Source organism: Poecilia formosa, unplaced genomic scaffold (genome assembly GCF_000485575.1).
Source record: "Poecilia formosa unplaced genomic scaffold, Poecilia_formosa-5.1.2 Scaffold2, whole genome shotgun sequence".
Classification (NCBI taxonomy): domain Eukaryota; kingdom Metazoa; phylum Chordata; class Actinopteri; order Cyprinodontiformes; family Poeciliidae; genus Poecilia; species Poecilia formosa.
Genome location: NW_006799941.1, coordinates 643,548 through 662,865, shown reverse-complemented (window position 1 = coordinate 662,865; position 19,318 = coordinate 643,548). Strand labels below are relative to the sequence as shown.

At 38.5% G+C, this 19,318-nt stretch overlaps 2 protein-coding genes across 4 annotated transcripts in view; both read left to right on the top strand.

Annotated features, from left to right (window-relative positions):
• The window catches only part of LOC103135537 (guanine nucleotide-binding protein G(s) subunit alpha-like), a 33,579-nt gene extending 31,240 nt beyond the window's left edge, over positions 1 to 2,339 (top strand). For all 3 annotated transcript variants that reach the window (XM_016669886.1, XM_016669876.1, XM_007548329.2), the window contains one exon: positions 579 to 2,339. In XM_016669886.1, coding sequence (XP_016525372.1) covers positions 579 to 725 — 147 coding nt within the window. In that variant the 3' untranslated portion in view covers positions 726 to 2,339. The remainder of the gene's footprint in view (positions 1 to 578) is intronic.
• Positions 2,340 to 5,364: 3,025 nt separating this feature from the next.
• ipo9 (importin 9) lies at positions 5,365 to 19,113 on the top strand. The gene is made up of 24 exons (XM_007548316.2): positions 5,365 to 5,650; positions 9,371 to 9,432; positions 9,580 to 9,666; positions 9,795 to 9,996; positions 10,335 to 10,423; positions 10,588 to 10,674; positions 11,403 to 11,522; positions 11,628 to 11,728; positions 11,898 to 11,956; positions 12,060 to 12,211; positions 12,294 to 12,392; positions 13,249 to 13,355; positions 13,493 to 13,632; positions 13,923 to 14,085; positions 14,314 to 14,540; positions 14,689 to 14,837; positions 14,952 to 15,080; positions 15,654 to 15,929; positions 16,362 to 16,528; positions 16,642 to 16,775; positions 16,923 to 17,042; positions 17,149 to 17,259; positions 17,331 to 17,407; positions 18,336 to 19,113. Exons 1-24 carry the CDS (start codon positions 5,491 to 5,493, stop codon positions 18,444 to 18,446), a joined length of 3,129 nt encoding a protein of 1,042 aa, XP_007548378.1. The 5' UTR covers positions 5,365 to 5,490; the 3' UTR covers positions 18,447 to 19,113.
• The last annotated feature ends 205 nt before the right edge of the window (positions 19,114 to 19,318 follow it).

Sequence of the window (19,318 nt, the reverse complement as noted above, 5' to 3'; positions counted from 1 at the left end):
AGAATCCCATTTTATCACCTTTCACTGATTACAGCGGATGAAGCCCAAATGCATCAGTCCACCTCTCGTTCAATCTCACCATCTCTTGCAAACAAGACGATAAAACTGAAACATTTTATTTTGCCGTGTAAAATGTCAAATCTTATTCTAAATAAGCATGTATTTAATAACTGTTTGAATGTTTCAGTTAAGTAGGATTGAAAGATGAATGTGTACCAAAGCAAATAAACAGTTATGTTGGTCGTAACTGCATCCAACAGATATTTGGCAATTAAAATCTTAGTACTGTAAAATTAATGTAAAACTTTTTCTGAAAACATGTGACCTACTTTTAATGATTTTAGATTTTAGTGCGGTGCATTTTCTTAAGCTTGCAAATCAGCTCAACTTTACACAGTAAAACATGAGAAAAATACAGCAAAGTTGTAAATGAAATAGTTGAAATGTTCAGCTTCTGCATCGCCAGGTGTTGCTTTTGCAAACAGAAGATTGTTTTATCGGAAAGCCCGTTGCATTTCTGCGTGTGGGCTCTCAAGATTCACCACTACTAACCTGTTGTCTTTCCTGTATGTCTTCAGAGGATCAGCACAGCCAGTGGGGACGGACGGCATTACTGTTACCCGCACTTCACCTGCGCCGTCGACACGGAAAACATCCGGCGTGTCTTCAGTGACTGTCGGGACATCATACAGAGGATGCACCTACGGCAGTACGAGCTCTTGTGATGCGCAGCTTCGCCAGGCCCGCCCTACTTACCCAACGACCACCCGCCTCACTACGACCAGTTAGCCAATCACCTCTTCACTGTTACCAAATTCACCTAAATGACCGATAAGCCTGACCTCTCCTCTCCTCCACCCCATCCTCCTGGTAATCCAGCTTCATAACTACGGAAAAGTGAGAAGACTTTTTACCATCGGCTGTCAGCCTCTCATTTATACGACCACCCGCTCACAGGTACACATGCACTACAGAATGAGACGTTCAGACCCTTGAATATTGCATAATCATGACCCACTCCAGCCTCTTGCTCTAATAGTTAGCAGGGGGGAGGGGGGGGATCTGCTCACATGCAGGAGTTTATTCACCGCGTGCTGAAGAGAACAGATGGACTCAGATGGTGGCAAGCTGAAACAGAGGAGTGGCTGTCAGCTGTTTTTTTGTTTTGTTTTGTTTTGTTTTGTTTTGTTTTATTTTCTCCTGTGCCCGGCATGGACAGACTAATTGATTAATGGCTGCCTGCGGACGTGAGCGTGACTCTGAGATGAAGCCACGCTGCTCTCATGGACTGCTCTTCAAGAAACTAGTCGAGGAAACACAAGCAAACAAAAAAATATCATATGATGCATAAGAATCATGCATACCAATGAACTTAATGCAGTGCAAAAACAAAAAAAAATACAAGCTATATATATAGATATTTATATATGTGTGTATATAAATATGTATATATATATAAATACATATAAATATAAATACTATATATTCCTGTAATAACACAATTCAAGTTTTAAGTTTTTGTTAGTTTTTACCCTATGTTGTTTGTCGGTGTACACAGTGTGTGAGATCTGCCTTTGTGCACCATTTTAACCCCTCCATCCCAAACACACACACTCATACACCAACATGTTACTCTACATCATTGTCCCCATTTTCCCCTGCTGCTATTTGACAACTATTTAACGTGGAAAATAAAGAACAGGTTTGACTTATTGAGGATAAACGGCAACAGAAAATCATGACGTTAAAGATTTGCAGAGACTGGATGCAACGTTTTATAACTGGGCACACACACACACACACACACACCCCCACACACACACACACACACACACACACAAATGATCCTCATCGTCAGCTCCCTCCTTCCTCTCCCTTCGTCTTGTTCTGTCATCTCCTCCCCCTCCTCCTCCCCACCCGGCTTTAAGTGCGTCTGTCTTTTTATTTACTGCTGGACTATTATTCTTGTACAGACTGTAAAATGTATTATTTTGTACAACTTTATTGAAGAAAAGAAAATAACTTGTAGAAGATCCCTGTGCCTTGATCACGACTGTACGTGTGAAAAATGAGCTAAACATGTAAGTTATGTTTCACTGCGCTGTACATCTGGACGGGTCGGTGCCGCCGCGTCCGGACCAGCTCACCCGACCCGCCGTCCCGCTGCCGCCGCTGAGCGAGACGCGAATGGGGAGGAGCGTTCGGTCGGGGAGGAGGCCTTTCGTCTGTTGGTTATTTACATTGTTTTTCCACATTTTGTTTGTTCATTGATTATTTTTGTTCTGCTTTGACTCCTCTGGTTTATATAATAGGAATTTTAAAAAGTTGAAAAAAAAAAAGAAAAATCAGACACACCACCTTAATGCTGTGTAGTGACAATACTGACTCCTAACACAATTTAATATATATATAAAATATATTTCAGATTCTATATTTTATATATATTTGCGGTACACCTTGTGAGCTGGTGCCCAGGTGGGTATTCATTTTTTGTTTGTCTTAGTTTTTAACTCTTTTGAGGGAGAGGGACATATCAAGTGGGAAAAGTTTTTTCCTTTTTTTTTTGTTTTTTTACATAAAACAAACTGTTCTTTGCCTCAAAAACAGTTATTTTAGTGTTTGGCTCAGTCCACATTACATTCACACAAAGGCTAAAGCAGTTTTAGTAAAACCCAATTTCATGGAGGTCATGGTGTGTTCTAACTGCAGAGTTCCTCCTCAGTCTGGACCTGTTTGGGTCGGATTTAGGGTTTTGCTTCCTCACATGGGTAAATATGTAAGAAGAACATGATTAAGGTCCCGCTTGTTTGTCTGTTTAGAAATTTTGTGCATCGTTCACTTGGTCCAGAGGTCTGCAACCTCAGAGCTAAATGACACAATTCATTTCACAATTCACGATCCTCAGAGCTAAATGACACTTGTTTAGATCATCAAATGTAACAAGACTCTTAAAAAAAAGACCCCTTATTTTTTGATTAATATTAAGTTCAGGGATTATTTTTAAAGGATCCTATTTTCTGTTTTTACGTTTTAAAATTAAGAAAATCATTCGTTCATCTAGCTAGCTAGCTGTTTGTCCCTTTATCAACCACCCATCCAGCGATCTATTATCTAATCTTTCTTTTCATCCATTCATATTCTCTGTTTGTAGGTTCTGTTAAAGAAATTGTTTATAAAGGGAAAACTCTGGAAGAGACAATATCTCCTCTGCCAAGGAGCAGCAAAAATGCAATTCATAGATGGGATAGGGAAGCACAAGTCTAAAAATAAACACAATCATTACTCTAAGCACTAAGTCAGATCACACATAAAATCATGAATACCCCTTTAAAAAATCTATTTAGATACTAAGTAAAAAGTAAATTAATTGGCCTAGTTACAAAAATAATCTTGTAAAGCTGAATCAAATTGAGATTTTTATGCATTTTTTATATTGCTGTAGTTTTAACTGCATGACTAGGAACTAAACCAGAAGTCAGATTTTAACTTGCAACTCAATCGACCACATTTTGCTGAAATGAGGATCATAAACAATTACTGTGGAGAGGAGAAAACGCTGAACTGATGCTGCCTTTTGTTGCACTTTGATCAGAATTTTGTTTGGATCAGTAACCCTGTTGTCTTTCATCAGGTAAAGACGGCAGTAGAAGAGCTCAAACTTCAGATGCCAAACATTAAAGTGCTGTAATATTACTTATTTGACTTGTTTCAAACCAACACCTTGCCAAATCATCTGGCTAACTTATGAGACTCAATCCACCATTTACGTTTGAAAAAGTTTGAAATTTGATTTCAATATTTTCCAGGTCTGGAAAAAGAAAAAGAGGATGGTCAAATATTTGTATTTTCAAATTTTAGTCCCTGGCCCTTTGTCTGAAGGTATCGTCTTCCCTTCGTGTTTTTACCTTTCTTCCTTGTAGCCTTCCTTCTTTTTTTCTGTCCTTACCTTTTATACTTTCTTGTCCTTCCTTTGTCATTTTTTTCTCACTTGTGTCTTCCCTTTGTTCTTTCGGTCCATATTTTCTACTTCTGTTCCTTCATTGTCTTCCTCCCTCCATACTCTGCTTTCATTTTTCCTTCCCTGTGGCATCCTGTCCTTGTTTGGAACCTTCTTTCCTGTTTCTTCTGTTTAGTTTCCTTCTGTAAATTCTACTGCCTTTAGAAATGCCATCCACAAATTCACAGTAAATTAATAAAAAAAACAGAGAACTTTAGAAAGCTGAATATAGAAAGGCTTGTGACGTGAAGGAACCCTGAATATGTTTGCAGCTCAACATGCATAATGTCCCACAGGCTGCAGTCATAAATTAGTTTAATTTTGGCTCACCAGCAAAAAGCCTAAACTGATTTCTCATTTCATTTCACATGAAGCTTGTTGATGCTTATTTTAGGTCCATTATTGTTTTACTTCATGTTTAACACAAATGAGACAGATTTGTAAAGTTCTCATTGATATTAATACTTAACTTTCACTTATTTTACACCCATTTAGTGCAAGTTCTGATTATATGGATGCTACATTAGATTGCAGCACATTTACTGAAGATCATGGATGCAAAAGGCCTCTTTAAAAAAAAGCAGGCTTTTGTGCTGTAGTTAATCTTTCAGTAACTCCTTTCATTGGCACATCCATAAGTCTGGAAACTGATGAAGATCATTTCTGTAAAATTCAGTCCTCAGTTTACTCCTGTTCTTTTATAAAAGGAAACCATCAAAGGGTCTGAAAATAAGAGTTTAGCTGCTTTAAAAAAAACCCATCAAATCAGGTCTTATCTGGCAGCATGAAATGCATTGAGCAGATATCTGGTGATTCTGCACAATAGCACCACCTACTGTATTAAAAGAGCAACGTTCGTCTTTCCCCTGTTCTAAGCAGTGATTTATAACTAAAGCACTTTTGATCAATTTCTATATTCACATTTATGAAATCAGTTGGAAAAATTTGCAGTTTATTTGTTTTGAGACTTCAATTTTAGTTCAATAAGTAGAAAAAAGTCAACGTTTGCGGGGTTTTTTTTCTTTAAATATCAAAGACAAATACACTCTACCAGTTTATATATATTTTTATTTAACCGTTATTTCACTAGGAATTCCTTGAGATAAAATCTCTTTTTCAAGAGAGACTTGGCCAAAAGACAAACAGTTATATATAAACGACAATTAAAAAGGTACACGTTTTAAAGTTTTTACTAAAGGTTTATATGTGGACTACTATTTTGAGTGTGACTTAGACTTTCCAGATATTTTAACTAAAAATCTATATAAAAAATGCTGCTTTTCTAAAGCACTTTGTCAACCGCTCCGCTAGAGGGCGCTGTAGCTCAAAAGCACAACCAAAAAAACGGAACGACTGAATAATGTTTCCTCCAGCATAGCCCCGCCTCTACTTTTCCATGCATTGGCGCGCTCGGTGGCCGTGGCTCTCTGGCTCCGCTCCTACACGGGTAGCTGAACTCTCCACAGCGAGCTGCGAGCCTAGACACAGCAGGCATGAGTGCAGCGGGTGACGGTCGGGCCGTCCCGGCTGTCGGACCCGTCCAGCAGGGATTGAAGGAGGCTCTGATTGAGACGCTCACGGCCATCCTGTCTCCGGTGCAAGAAGTGCGCGCCGCCGCTGAGGAGCAGATCAAAGTGCTGGAGGTGACAGAAGGTGAGAGGTGGTCGGGTTATAAACCACACCAATGTTTAACATTTAAGCGTTTTAGCTTCTTTCATTATCCTGGGTGCTGGTTTATTCATGCCTTAAGTGAACTAAGCTAACAGCCGTACTGGACGGACTCTTCCAGGCAGCTAATGTTAGGCCATGTTAGTAGAAGTTATTAAGGACTAAAATGGTATAAGAGCTTGTAAATATGCTTGTTATTTCTAGGACTTGTGATCGCAGTTGTTTTTAGCCTAACAGATTGAAACAGCCCACAGCTAGCGGTGTTGCAATGTAATCATTAGCGCGATCCTAGCTTGAGTTAGAAACGGCACATGTGAGCGAGGCTGAAGTTGGTATCCAGTTTGGAGCTTTCAATAAAGAGTCATTTCACCACTTTTAAGGGATCTGAACCGCATTTATTCGTTTTAAACATCTGAAATAGTATGAAATTGTAATCTTTTTCCAAACGGACTTAGCTGATTATAATTACTTGAAAACGAAACCTTATGCTTTTGTGAAACGTTTATTAATCATATTCCACATTTTAAGAGACTGGACTTTCTAGTTTTCAACCCACAAACTGTACTTATCTAACTCTTATTTTGGAAATTAGCCTTCTTAAGACCAAAAAAGGCATTTAATTTTCCTTTTTGTGTTAAATAGAGTAAAGGTTTCGCAAATCCCAAACTGTTGACAAAAGTCTTTGGTCAGTGTAGAACATTTGGTTTCAAATATGATGGGGGATTTACATTATTATGGTTTATAATGTATTAAACATTATAACATAACAGTAGACATTACTGAAAATTACAATATATTTTGTATTTTCAATACAAAATATATTGAAACCATCATTATGTGTTAAAGCTTCAGAAGATCCAAGACATCTTCTAAATAATCTGCATATTTAACATAACATTTTTCAGTTCATTGTTGACTGTTGAAGAACAACACTTTTAAAGCTTGACCACATCAATGGTGAACTAAATGCTAAAAAATAAAATGAGTATAATTTTATTATTTGTATATAAATTCCAATATATGTAAAGTGTTCTTAAAGATAATCTAATCAGGATAGAGTTATTCAAATCAGATTTACTCATTCTAACCTTGGTGACTTTCAAGCAAGATTAACATGATTTTAAATCATCTCCAGCCAATGCAGAATAATTCAGTTTAGATTAGCTTCCAAGCTGCACTTTATCTAAGGTGGTTTAAATGTCAAAAGTAAAAAAAACTAAAAAAAAAAACTCATGAAATAATGGGTTCTTCACACCAAATTATGTTTTAAGTAACCTGTAATCTCTGCAGAATAATTTAATTTATGCCTGACTTGTCAAATAACTGCTTTTTAACTACTAAGTTAGTTTAAAAGCCAAAAAATAAATTGAAATCGCATATTGGATTTTACGGATGTGTTGAAGATTTCATAAATACTCAAAGTAGTTGAAATTATCTGGCATTGTGGAGGAGTTTTGCTCAGGTTTGCTCAATAATAATTTTTTTTTTTTTTTTTAATTCATTAATTTGACCTGAGAAGTGGTCCAGATTGGTTGAATGTGAAATCGTTTATTACAGAAGTGTAGCGGATGAAGTTCCGATTCAGAGGCTAACTTCTGTGTCGTCACACGTATAATCTGTGGCTGCGGTTCACTGGAGCTCGGGCTGAATTATTAAATCAAATGACGTCACTGAAAGACTGGTCAGCGCTTAAAATAAGCAAAGTTTTAGTTGGTATTTCTTATAAGGTGACTTAACTAACGTGTTCAGGCAATTCAATAATCCATAAAACAAATGTTTCACACTCAAAGCAACTCGTGTTCAGTTAGTGGTCAGTGTCTAAATTAACCATTTAAACTAAAACTCAAACTTTCAGTGTCTAAGCTTAGTTCAGTTTAGACAGATTTCCAGTGGGGGAAGGAGGGAATTTCCCAAATATCCCGTTATTGAAGCTCCCAGCTTCCTGCAAAAGCAACATCTGAGTCCTAGTTCAGATGCTTCACAAGTGAGATCACATGTTTTAAATTTGTCATTGTAACAGGAGAGGTGAAGTTATGTTCCAGATTTTCTGTTGGAAAAATAATTCCTTAATTTTCTCATAATGAATGTTTATTTTTTACAAAAACTTGTTTTTCAGTTTACCGGTTTTATTTAGAATATTTTGAGTGCATGAATCCATCTACTTAAATAATCTTCCTTCATCTGAAAGAGGAACAATCCCACAGCATAACAGGGCTCCCGCCATGCCTGTTGCAATGTACATGAGGTGTTTTGACATGTGTATTTGTATGAGATCAAAACCACCTCAAGTGTTTGGTGCAAAACAGCTCAGTGGCACAGTAATATATATTGTAAGGTATCACAGTCATTTTTTATTTATTTATTTTTTTTGTTAAAACGCATTTTTTTGGACAAAATCTGCTGTTAGTTACTAAAACTATTCTCAATGCGAGATTATAAAGTGATGTCTGTTTTTAAGCATTTTACCCATCTGTTTCAGGGATGCCAATAGATTTGTCATCATCTGTAGAGTAAGTGTGTCATGGTCGGTAGCTAACGCTCTCCGTCTGACCTTCTATTGTCCAGCAGTAATCGTGCTGCTGCTGAAAAGTTAATTGAGCGCGCAGTGAGCGGGCGCTGCAGCAGCGCCGACCCTTTCCGCAGGCCCCTCTCTCTGAGGCCGCAGCTCTGCAGGACTGTCAGCACTAACATTGTCTTCTGGCGCCTGATGTCACTTGGTGAAAGCCAGCTAGAGGTGGAGCTGATGAGGTTCATGCTCGTCCTGAACTGTGAACTTTTCTCCTGTTCTGCGTGCTTGCCATGCCAGGTTGGAATCTTTCGAGTCGTCTCCGCAATCTTTACAACCTGATGAGCCGTTTTTCCTCTCAGGTTAGCCTAGGAAAAAAAAGACTATTTAAAGCTGCAGTTGTCATCTGACGTTTTGAAAAAGAAAGGGAAAAAAAAACAAACATACTATTAGATTCATATCGATTCTAATAGTAAATTTGGTGTCATTGTTATTATTTAAAATAAAGCTAAACATAAAATTTTGCATGAAGAGGATGTTTTTGTTTTTCTCTGGATGGAAAAAGATGTGAAACCTAAAAGCTCATAGATTCCAACATAATGACAGGAAAAACAGAAGTAAAACATATGAGTGGTATCACTGTGGAGATTCAATGCAAATATTACAAGAAAAACAGCTAAAAACTTGTGTTTGTTATATTACCTGTAGTTAAAAACATTAGTTTGTTAGTTATTATTTTAACAAAAGTTGTTAAGAGCCATTGTGGAAGGCTCAGAGAGAAAATCCCTGCTTTTAGGTACTGATTTTAGTGCTTAACCAAGTAGTGGCAAATGATGCCCATCCTTAATTTTTGTACAAATGCTCATAAAAAAATCTCACCATGTTTAAATCTCTATAAAACGTATTTATTTCTGCCACTTTAAGCTTCAATTTTAGTTGACACTTTGAAATGATAATTAATCTTGGTGTCAAAGCAGGTCTTTGTTGCTGCAGTGGGGTGTTATAGAGTCAGTGCAGTGTTCAATAAGTTACATTTTCTGCATTTGTGCAAATGGAAACTTCTTAAATATCATTGTGTTTTTGACCTTCTGCTTACTACGTTTCCTGTTTGACATGGTTTGAAACTAATTTGGTCTCATTGTGCATCTTTATAAGAAGTCAATATTACCAGCAGCCTAATTGATGTTTTTATATTCCAGAGTTTGGCGTCCACCTGGCAGAGCTTACAGTTGACCCTCAGGGAGCGCTCGCCATCCGTCAAGTGAGTACAACTTGGATTTCTTTCCACGTGCATGCATTAAAATCAGGTCTTGTATTCTGTTTGTCATGCTGATACTGACTCGCTGTTTGTCTGTTTCCCCCTATGGGAACTTTTCTAGGTTAACAAGTATTGGGTTTGTGTTTGCAGTTGGCATCCGTCATCCTGAAGCAGTATGTGGAGACTCACTGGTGCGCCCATTCAGAGAAGTTCAGACCTCCTGAAACCACAGATCAGGTAAACGTTCACAGGTGGATTCAACTTCTTCAGACTAGTTTCAGCCCACTCATCCACGGCGATGGCTCTTAGAGATATCTCAAAGTATTACAGTAAAATCTGACTCCTGAGTGATCTTGTCCCATCAGGCTAAAGCCGCCATCAGGGAGCTGCTGCCCAGCGGCCTGCGGGAGTCCATCAGCAAGGTCCGCTCCAGTGTCGCCTACGCCGTGTCGGCCATCGCCCACTGGGACTGGCCTGAGGCGTGGCCACAGCTCTTCACCCTGCTGATGGAGATGCTGGTCAGCGGAGATGTGAACGCAGTTCATGGAGCCATGAGGGTCCTCACAGGTATCTTAAAAAATAAATAAATTCTTTAGACAGTCACAGCTTGGTTTAGTCTAAACGTTCAGTGGCTTGTTAATCTCTTCTTTTATTGTGTTTGGACATTATGTTACTTTGTGTATTCACTTATTTTATATTGGTGTCCCTTTTGTCAGACTTAAATCTATACAAAATGTTTTTTAATGATGATACCAAGTATTTGGAGAGCCTATCATTGGATAGCTGTTGCTAGTCAAGCTTGTATACATTATTTATAATAGTGAAATTGCAAAACTGAGGTTGCATTTAGTAACTAATAATTTTTTCTTTAGTTTGAATTTTATTTTGGATGCCCTCTTTTCCAGAGTTCACCCGCGAGGTGACAGACACTCAGATGCCTCTGGTGGCTCCAGTCATCCTACCTGAGATGTACAAGATCTTTACCATGGCTGAGGTGCTGCAGCAGTATTATCAGTTTTATTTATGGAACTAATAAGCTAAAAAAAAATGATCATCTGCCAGCTAAACTGTATTCTGTGCATCTCTAACTTTTAAAGGGTCTTATGCTTTTCTCTGTGCGGTATGGTACTTCTCCCTCATGTTTGCTAATAATCTCAGGTTTACAGCATCCGTACCCGTTCCAGAGCAGTGGAGATCTTCACCACATGTGCAAACCTCATCTGTGCTATTGAAGAGCTTGAAAAGGTGAAGCCAGTTTCACATCAACACCTGTCTGATTCATGAAACATCCGTTTCAAAATATGATTTCCATTATTCATCACGTTTTAGAACTTTTCTGTTTCAGTATTTCTGAAACGTTCTTGCGGCAAATATTTCAATCAACCCAGTTTCTTTGCTTTTGTTTTTTCTGAAAGTCACGGCAGCAATTAAGCCAAAACTTTAAAAAAAAGATACATACAGATACAAACAAAAGAAGAACTTTGGTTTTTTTTTAATTCTGTTTAAAAAAACTCTCCTATTAAGTATCTTTTTCAATCCAATTATTAATCGATTAATCAAAAAAAATCAACAAATTACCCCTACATTTCATTTCATTACATCAAGCATAAAGGCCTGAGTTTTTTCTTTACATATTTATGTTAAAAGTATTTTTTAGCTGCAGATGCATCCTTTGCTACAAATGATCAAGTATTCACTTAAGGAATGTTGTTGCATTTTAGGCAGTAACATGCTTATTTTCTAACAAATTAATTAATTTACTAAATAAATTATTAGATTATTTGCATCTTTTAAAATATTTACAATATTATATAAAAAGGAAAATCTTCAGACTGTATCAGTTATTTTGTAATGTGATTGTCTGAATTATCAGTTATTCTAATAATCATTTGTTGCAGCCTTACTTTTTTTTTTTTTTTTTCCAGATACATTTTTATTTGTGAATGATGATAACTCTGTGTATTTATGTTTAGGGTGCTGCTAAAGCGTTGATCTTCCCGGTGGTGCAGCAGTTTACAGAAGCGTTTGTGCAGGCTCTGCAGATGCCTGATGGACCCACGTCTGACAGCGGCCTCAAGATGGAAGTCCTGAAGGTGAGAGGTTGAGGATCGAAGCCTCTCTGTTACAGATGTTTGTAACGGCTACAAAAAAAATACATGTTTATGTGTTTTTGTTTTGTTTTGGGGGTTTTTTCACAGGCAGTAACAGCTTTAGTGAAGAACTTCCCCAAACCGATGGTTTCGTCTATGCAGCAGATATTACCCATCGTCTGGAATACACTGACTGAAAGTGCAGCTTTATATCCCTCACATCACCAGATCTATGTTAATTATTGGTTATAGTTTTTCTGCTAATAAATCTGCGCTTTGTTTTTATTTTTATTTTTTATTTTTTTTTAATTTTAAAATCAAAACATCTGAAATATAAATACTTTGTTTCAGTTTGTTAGTCCTTAGTTTTTAATTCACTTATGTAAGAACTGAAGTCAACTACACTGAGGAAGTAGACGACCCCATTGACTCAGACGGTTAGCAAAATCCACCTCCTCCAGTCTATTCTTTACATTCCCCATATCCTCCCTTCACCAGTAATTCTACATCAGCGTTTTTGTCCTGTACTCATTTTTCCAGGAGAGGTTTTGGGCTTTGAGAATCTGGTGTTCAGCATCTTTGAGTTTGTCCACACGCTGCTGGAGAACAACAAGTTCAAGAGCACGGTGCGGAAAGCTCTGCCAGAGCTCATCTACTACATCATCCTGTACATGCAGATCACAGAGGACCAGGTGAGGAACCGCCGACGTGTAATTCTGCCAGATCCCGTGAGAAATCATTTTGTCTTGACTGAACGGCGCTTTCCATGATTAGGTCAAAGTTTGGACGGCAAACCCTCAGCAGTTTGTAGAGGATGAGGACGATGACACTTTCTCCTACTCTGTTCGGATCTCTGCTCAGGACCTACTGCTGGTGAGCTTCGCATAAAACAAAGAGCTTGTGGTCAGCAGTGGTCAGCTGCAGTTCAGCCTGTCCATATATATTATACTCAAATTATGGACAAAAAATAGATGTTTGTTACATTTTTCTTGACTTCTGTTTCTCATGCATGAGTTAAAGGACTATTCTGAAACAATTAATTGTGATTAATCGATTATTGAAACAGTCATCAATTAATTTAGGAATAAATTAATCATTAACTGTAGTATACAAACTCTAAAAAGGCAGTTTTGCTGAAAGAACAACATAGACTGAGCTGTAATTAAGCTAAAACTGCACAAAAATGTATACATCATTCATTTCAGATTTTAAAATACTTTCTTTGTCAGAAAATATGTTTTATCCAACACTCCTCAAGTAGCATAGTTTTATCTTCACCTGGTTCTGTAATAAATAATAAAAAAAAATCTCCTGAGCACCTTTTGTGATCCAATTATTAATTGGTCAATCCAAAAAATAATCAACAGATGAATCCTACATTGTATTGAAGTTAAGTCGAGTAGAATGGGTTGAGCTTTTCGCATGATAAAGTGTATACCAAAGAAATACAATGTTGTTACATTTCAGCAATAAAATGTTTTCCTTATTTTAAAAACAAAAATATTATTAGAAATACCTTTGAAATTTATTTTTGAAAGATATTTCTAATATTAGCATATAAGTGGTTAAATGAAAAATCTGCAAAATGTGCCCATTTACTTTACCCAATGAATTGATAGAACAATCAATTAATAAAATTATTGTAGTTGCTACCCCACAAGAGAGGACTTTGAGTTGTGTGTGTGTGTGTGTGTGTGTGATGGTGCTGAAGTCTCACTTCCTGTTACAGGCTGTGGCTGCAGAGTTCCAGAATGAAAGTGCAGCAGCGCTGGCAGCAGCTGCAACCAGACACCTCCAGGAGGCAGAACAAGCTAAAAATGGTGGCAGTGAGCACTGGTGAGGGGAGAACAGCGACTCCAATGGCTTTTAGTTATGAAATGTGTTCAAGTCATTACATTCAGGTAGAGTAAGGGAATTTGTTGTTCATATGTTCTGTTTTTCTTTTTTTTTTTTTTTCCTGTTTTCCTAACTAGGTGGAAGATTCATGAGGCCTGCATGTTGGCCCTCGGTTCAGTCAAGACCATCATTACAGAGAACGTGAAGAACGGTCGGGTTCAGTTTGACATGCACGGTTTTCTGGCCGGCGTCATCCTGGCCGATCTTAATCTCACCGGTGAGAGAGTCAGATGTGTACAAACACAAGAAGAGGCACAACATTTTTGTCATTGTTCAATATTAAATTGGATTAAACATTTTCTTGTTTTAGATCATTTTCCTGTTTTTCCGTTAGAAACAGATTGTTTTTTTTTTTTTTACCCTTTTGTTTAATGTTAAGAAAATAACTTGTTTCTCTGTCAAAAAGAAAAGAAATAACTTAGCTCAAGTGATGTGCTCCATAAAGTTGGTTTCTTTCTTTCTTTTTTTTGTCTTGTTTTTACAGTCTTTTGTTTTCTTGTTCCTCAGCTGCATCCCCGTTCCTTCTGGGCCGCGCTCTGTGGGCGGCCAGCCGCTTCACTGCAGCCATGTCTCCTGAACTCATCCAGCAGTTTCTCCAGGCCACAGTCAGCGGTCTCCATGACAGCCAACCTCCATCCGTCCGCATCTCGGCGGTCCGGGCCATCTGGGGGTGAGCTCACCGTTTGCTGTGGTTTAGCTTTTTATGATAACGTCCATCTACCATCTCTTACTGGACCTTGTACAAGTGTTCATATCAGAATATCAGAATTATAATCTCTAATGTAGTTCACACGGCTTTTTATGTGCTGGACCAACACATGGTTGTGAAGTGGAAAAAAATTGAAATCTGTGAACTACGTACATTTTTATTCATACTTTGCTTTTTTTTTTTTTTTAGTTACTGTGACCAGTTGAAGCTGTCGGAGAGCACGCACATCCTTCAGCCTTTCCTCCCCAGCATACTGGAGGGACTGGTCCAGCTTGCTGCCCAATTCAGCTCAGAGGTGCTCACGCTCGTCATGGAGACGCTCTGCATCGTTTGCACCGTGGACCCGGCCTTCACCACCAGCGCCGAGAACAAAATCTGCCCGCTCACAATCGCCATTTTCCTCAAATATAACAACGGTACTTCTGCAGCTCCATTGACCAGAATCACTTCCTGGAACACCTTCTTCCTATTATTAATGTTTTTAAAGATAAAAACATTCAGTTTTTATCTTTATTTAAGGCTTTAATCTTTTAGAAGTGACCTTTTCTCGTCTTCCCCTGTCAGACCCTGTGGTGGCTGCCCTGGCTCAGGACATCTTTAAGGAGCTGGCTCAGATCGAAGGCTGTCAGGGCCCCATGCAGATGCGACTCATTCCCACACTAATTAGCATCATGCAGGCGCCACCGGATAAGATCCCCTCTGGACTCTGTGCTGTAAGTGCAACGTATCATTTATGTTATGTTTATTTCTGTTGTTGTTTGATTCATTGGTTCTTTCGATGTTTCGATTCCTTGGAGTTGCACTCATTTATTTCTCTGTCTCTGCAGACGTCGATAGACATTCTGGCCACAGTGGTCCGAAACACAAAGCCCCCTCTGTCAGAGCTGTTGGTGTGTCAGGCCTTTCCTGTGGTAGCACAGTGCACCTTACGAACTGATGACCACACAATAATGCAGGTAATAAAAGCTTCATATATTCACATATATGTAGTTTTTTTTTTTTTTTTTCCCGCAAAACCTTTCTGTCAAGCAAAACTTTGAGTCGCACCTACAGATTGTCATCATTACGTTCTGAGACTTGAGGCTACCTGTAACTAGCTGCTAACAGACCTGCTAGGTAGATAGTGAGCTTTTTTGCTCTATTGCGGGTAAATGCTAATTTATCACCAGTTGGCTGGACGACGTTTGTTTTCACCCCTCTCACTCATACTGCCAGCCCATTCAAGGCTACGTGCATTTTGTGCAAAACACTTGGCGCCGTGGGTGTTAAAGAGCCAACTGTGGTGTGAAAAGCACAAAGCTGCCGGCAAAAACACAAACAAATCCAGAAAATATCAGTTTTTGCTATGCTTGGATTTTAATACAGCTGGATCCTCCAACCATTCCCGATATTTTTAGTTCTTCTGGTCTTTCATTCCATTCAAAGTGGCATTAAAAGGTCTTAATTTTGACTTTTTTTAAATTCTGGCATTAGACGTTGAAACGATGAGTAATGAGGGAATTTTCTCATGTTTCTTTCCGTCTCGCCAGAACGGAGGCGAGTGCCTGCGAGCGTACGTCTCTGTGGCCCTGGAACAGATTGCCCAGTGGAGGGACGAACAGGGCAACAGCGGCCTGTGGTACGTCATGCAGGTGGTCAACCAGCTGCTGGACCCCCGGACCTCTGAGTCCACGGCGGTCTTTGTGGGACGGCTGGTGTCCACTCTGATCTCTCGGGCTGGGACGGAGCTCGGGGACCAGCTGGATCACATCCTCAGAGCCATCCTGAGCAAAATGCAGCAAGCCGAGGCTCTGAGCGTCATGCAGGTAGGCAGGAGAGATGGAAGGACGGGCCAATCTCAGTAAATCAGAATCCCAGCAGTTCAGCTCAAAAACCAAAACTCATGTAGGTTGATTACACACAGAGCATTATATTGCAAGCATTTTTTTTTTTTATCATGATTGTTATGGCTGACAGAAAGTAAAACCAAAAATAGTGCTGCTCAGACAAAATGTAAAATGTTAAAGTAAGCATATTTTTGGATCAGAATTATCCTACTGTGAAGTATTTCCATGTATTGGACAGAAACATTCCTCTGTTTGCAATAAATCTTTCACTCCCTGTATTGAATTACTGAAAGAAAAAAAAAACTTTTGACAGTTTTCTCATTAACTGAGATGCATCTATATTGGTAGACATTCACTGTGTTTTCTTGGAGTTGCCTTGTTTCCTGATCTGTCTCCCTTCTCATCCTGCAGTCTCTCATCATGGTGTTTGCCCACCTGGTCCACTCCCAGCTGGAGCCTCTGCTGGAGTTTCTGTGCAGTCTGCCAGGGCCGACGGGAAAACCTGCCTTGGAGTTTGTCATGACGGAGTGGATGAGCAGGCAGCATCTTTTCTACGGACAGTACGAGGGTAAAGTCAGGTCAGACGACTTTATTTTCTTGCATATGTTTTTGCTTTAGTTGGGCTGGAACTTCACTTATCTTCTCTCGCCTCCCTCAAACTGTCTCCATCTTTGTGCGTTTATCCGTGCAGCACTGTGGCGCTGTGCAAACTTCTGCAGCATGGCATAAACGCTGACGACAAGCGACTTCAGGACATCATGGTTAAGGGGGAAGAAATCTACAATCTTGAAGACGGCATTCGCACTCGCTCCAAATCTGCCAAAAGTAAATCTAAACTATTGAGAAAGTTGAGCGACAATAAATTCTCATTTTTGTGGCACATATTTTTTATTTATTTATTTTTTTGGAATATAGTAAATTAAATTTATGTTGTTTTATTATACTTTTGTTTTTGATGATTGGTTTTTATAGACCCAGAACGCTGGACGAACATTCCTTTACTTGTGAAAATCTTTAAACTAATCATCAACGAGTTATCGACGGTGGTGGAAGCGAACGCCAGCAGGGCGAACGCTGCTGACTGGAGCCACGGTGAGGAGTAGCGATGAAAATAGTCAATCCTCTACTGAAAATAAAAATGGTGTTTGGAGTTTTTCCCCAATAAAACCTGCACGGCCGTTTTCTGTTTCTGTCTCAGATCCCAGCGGCATGTGGGACGACCAGGAGGACGGGGAGGGAGAGGATGATGATGAGGATGAAGGATTAGCAGGGCAACTGCTCTCCGATCTCATTTCATCTAACAAATATGGTAAAGTATTTTTGTTGAGTGTCTTGGTTTTACCTGAATTGGCATTTTCAATACTGGTATTATTTTGACAGATGACGATTATTATGAGGATGATGAGGAGGACGATCCAGACGCATTGAAAGACCCCATTTATCTGATCGATCTTCAGGTACATACTCACTTTTTAGTTCATTTGTATTAGAGACGCACCGATCCGGTATTAGTATTTGCATCAGTTCTGATATTGAAAAAAAATAAAAAATCTAGATCGGGTTTCTGTGACAATGTGCCTGATCAATGAACACGGATCTATTCAGTCCAATTCTATGCTATGTTCTGAACGAATTCATGCTTTATTATTTATTTTACATTATCTTTAGAATTCCTTTTTGCACTTTCTGAATCGTTTGAAAGGTTTTTTTGCTGTTTGTTTTTACACATTTGACCAAGATAGTACACCTGTTGTTTTTATCACTATCTTTTCCATTGACTGTTATACTCCTATTTGCATTGACTGAAAAAAAAATTAAGTTGTTGTTTTTACATGTTTGACTAAGTTTGTGAAGCTATTGATGTATTTAATTGTGCTGTACTAGTGGAGAGTCATCAAACAATTTTGTAATTCACTACATTATGTCTGTATTTAAAAAAAGAACGTTGTACATCATTTCAGCTGTTTTTCTATATTGGATCAGTATATCTAAACCTCAGATATCTGTATCGATATCAGGAGTGAAAAAAAGGTGGATCGGTGCAGCTATAATTTGTATGCTTTTGTCTACTTGTCTATCCTGTCGTCCAGCTATCCAGAGATAATTTTCTGATTAAAATATTTAATTTTGACCACCGTAAAAAGTGTCTACCAATGAGTCATAGTGAACTTTAGTATTTGCACTTTGAAACAGCCCATTTAAATTGACTGAAAATTCTGGAAATTTAAATCTGCCAAGACAAAATTTCAAATTGAAAATTGTTCTTTTAACAGATTTTTTTTTCTTGTGCATATTTTATTTATTTATTTTTTAAAATATGAACTAATAGTTATTTTTAACCATTTGCAAAGATTTGTCTTAATACTCCACTCTTTCTCTCCTCAGGCTTACCTGACAGACTTTCTGACACAGTTTGCTCAGCAGCCATGCTACAGCATGTTCTCAAACCACCTCAACAACGCTGAAAGACAAACCCTGCAGTCTATAGGCCTGTAGTCGTGCTGTTTGATACTCCAACTCATCTTCCATCAACACCACCCTGAAATGTCCCTCTGTCGCCCTGTGACGTCACTCGTGATAAATTTAAGACTAAATGAAAGGACAGAAGGACAAAGGTCGATAGAGACAGGAGGGGCACAACTTGGAAAAGAACTTGTGCACTTAACTTTGACTTCCTTTTTTTACTTCATGTGAATGATGAGATGAAGGACCTTGCCGACGCTAAGAGGCTGGACAAGTCTCATCCTAAAAGGTCAAACATACTCTTGAAGACCTTCAGTCTGGACAAGAAAAGGGACAGATCTTTGCTGAGAAGGACTAATGAATCTCAACATCTGGGCCGACTGTTTGTAATTTAGCCTATCATATTTGTGTTTCTATCTGCAGTGGAAATGCAACATGGTAAATTTTTCCGAACGACTATACACTGGCTGAAGGAAATCTATCACTTTAGTGAGGGAGTCTCTGGTGGCCTTATATTCCAGAAAAACAGTGACTGTTTGACAGGAAATGCAAAGCTCTTAGACCAGCTGTCATATCTCGGGGTTTGGTGGGAATTGGGGAATTCACACTGTTGCCATTTTGAATTAATGCCTTGTCATTTCATTGTATCTATTGAAGTTTAGAATAAAAATATTTCTAAATAAAAGTTCCTAGCAGGAGATTTACAAGTTTTTTTTTTTATGTGTTAGACCCTGAAAATTGTAAACTTCTATCTGGAAAAGTATGCAAATGACTGAATACAATTACATTTCATGCTGTTTGTAGCTGTTTTAACATTTTTTGGAACATTTCAAATGATCATTAAAAAATGAACTTGCTGTGTCAATGTTGCATTGCCATGAAACAGCAATATCTATCTATGATAC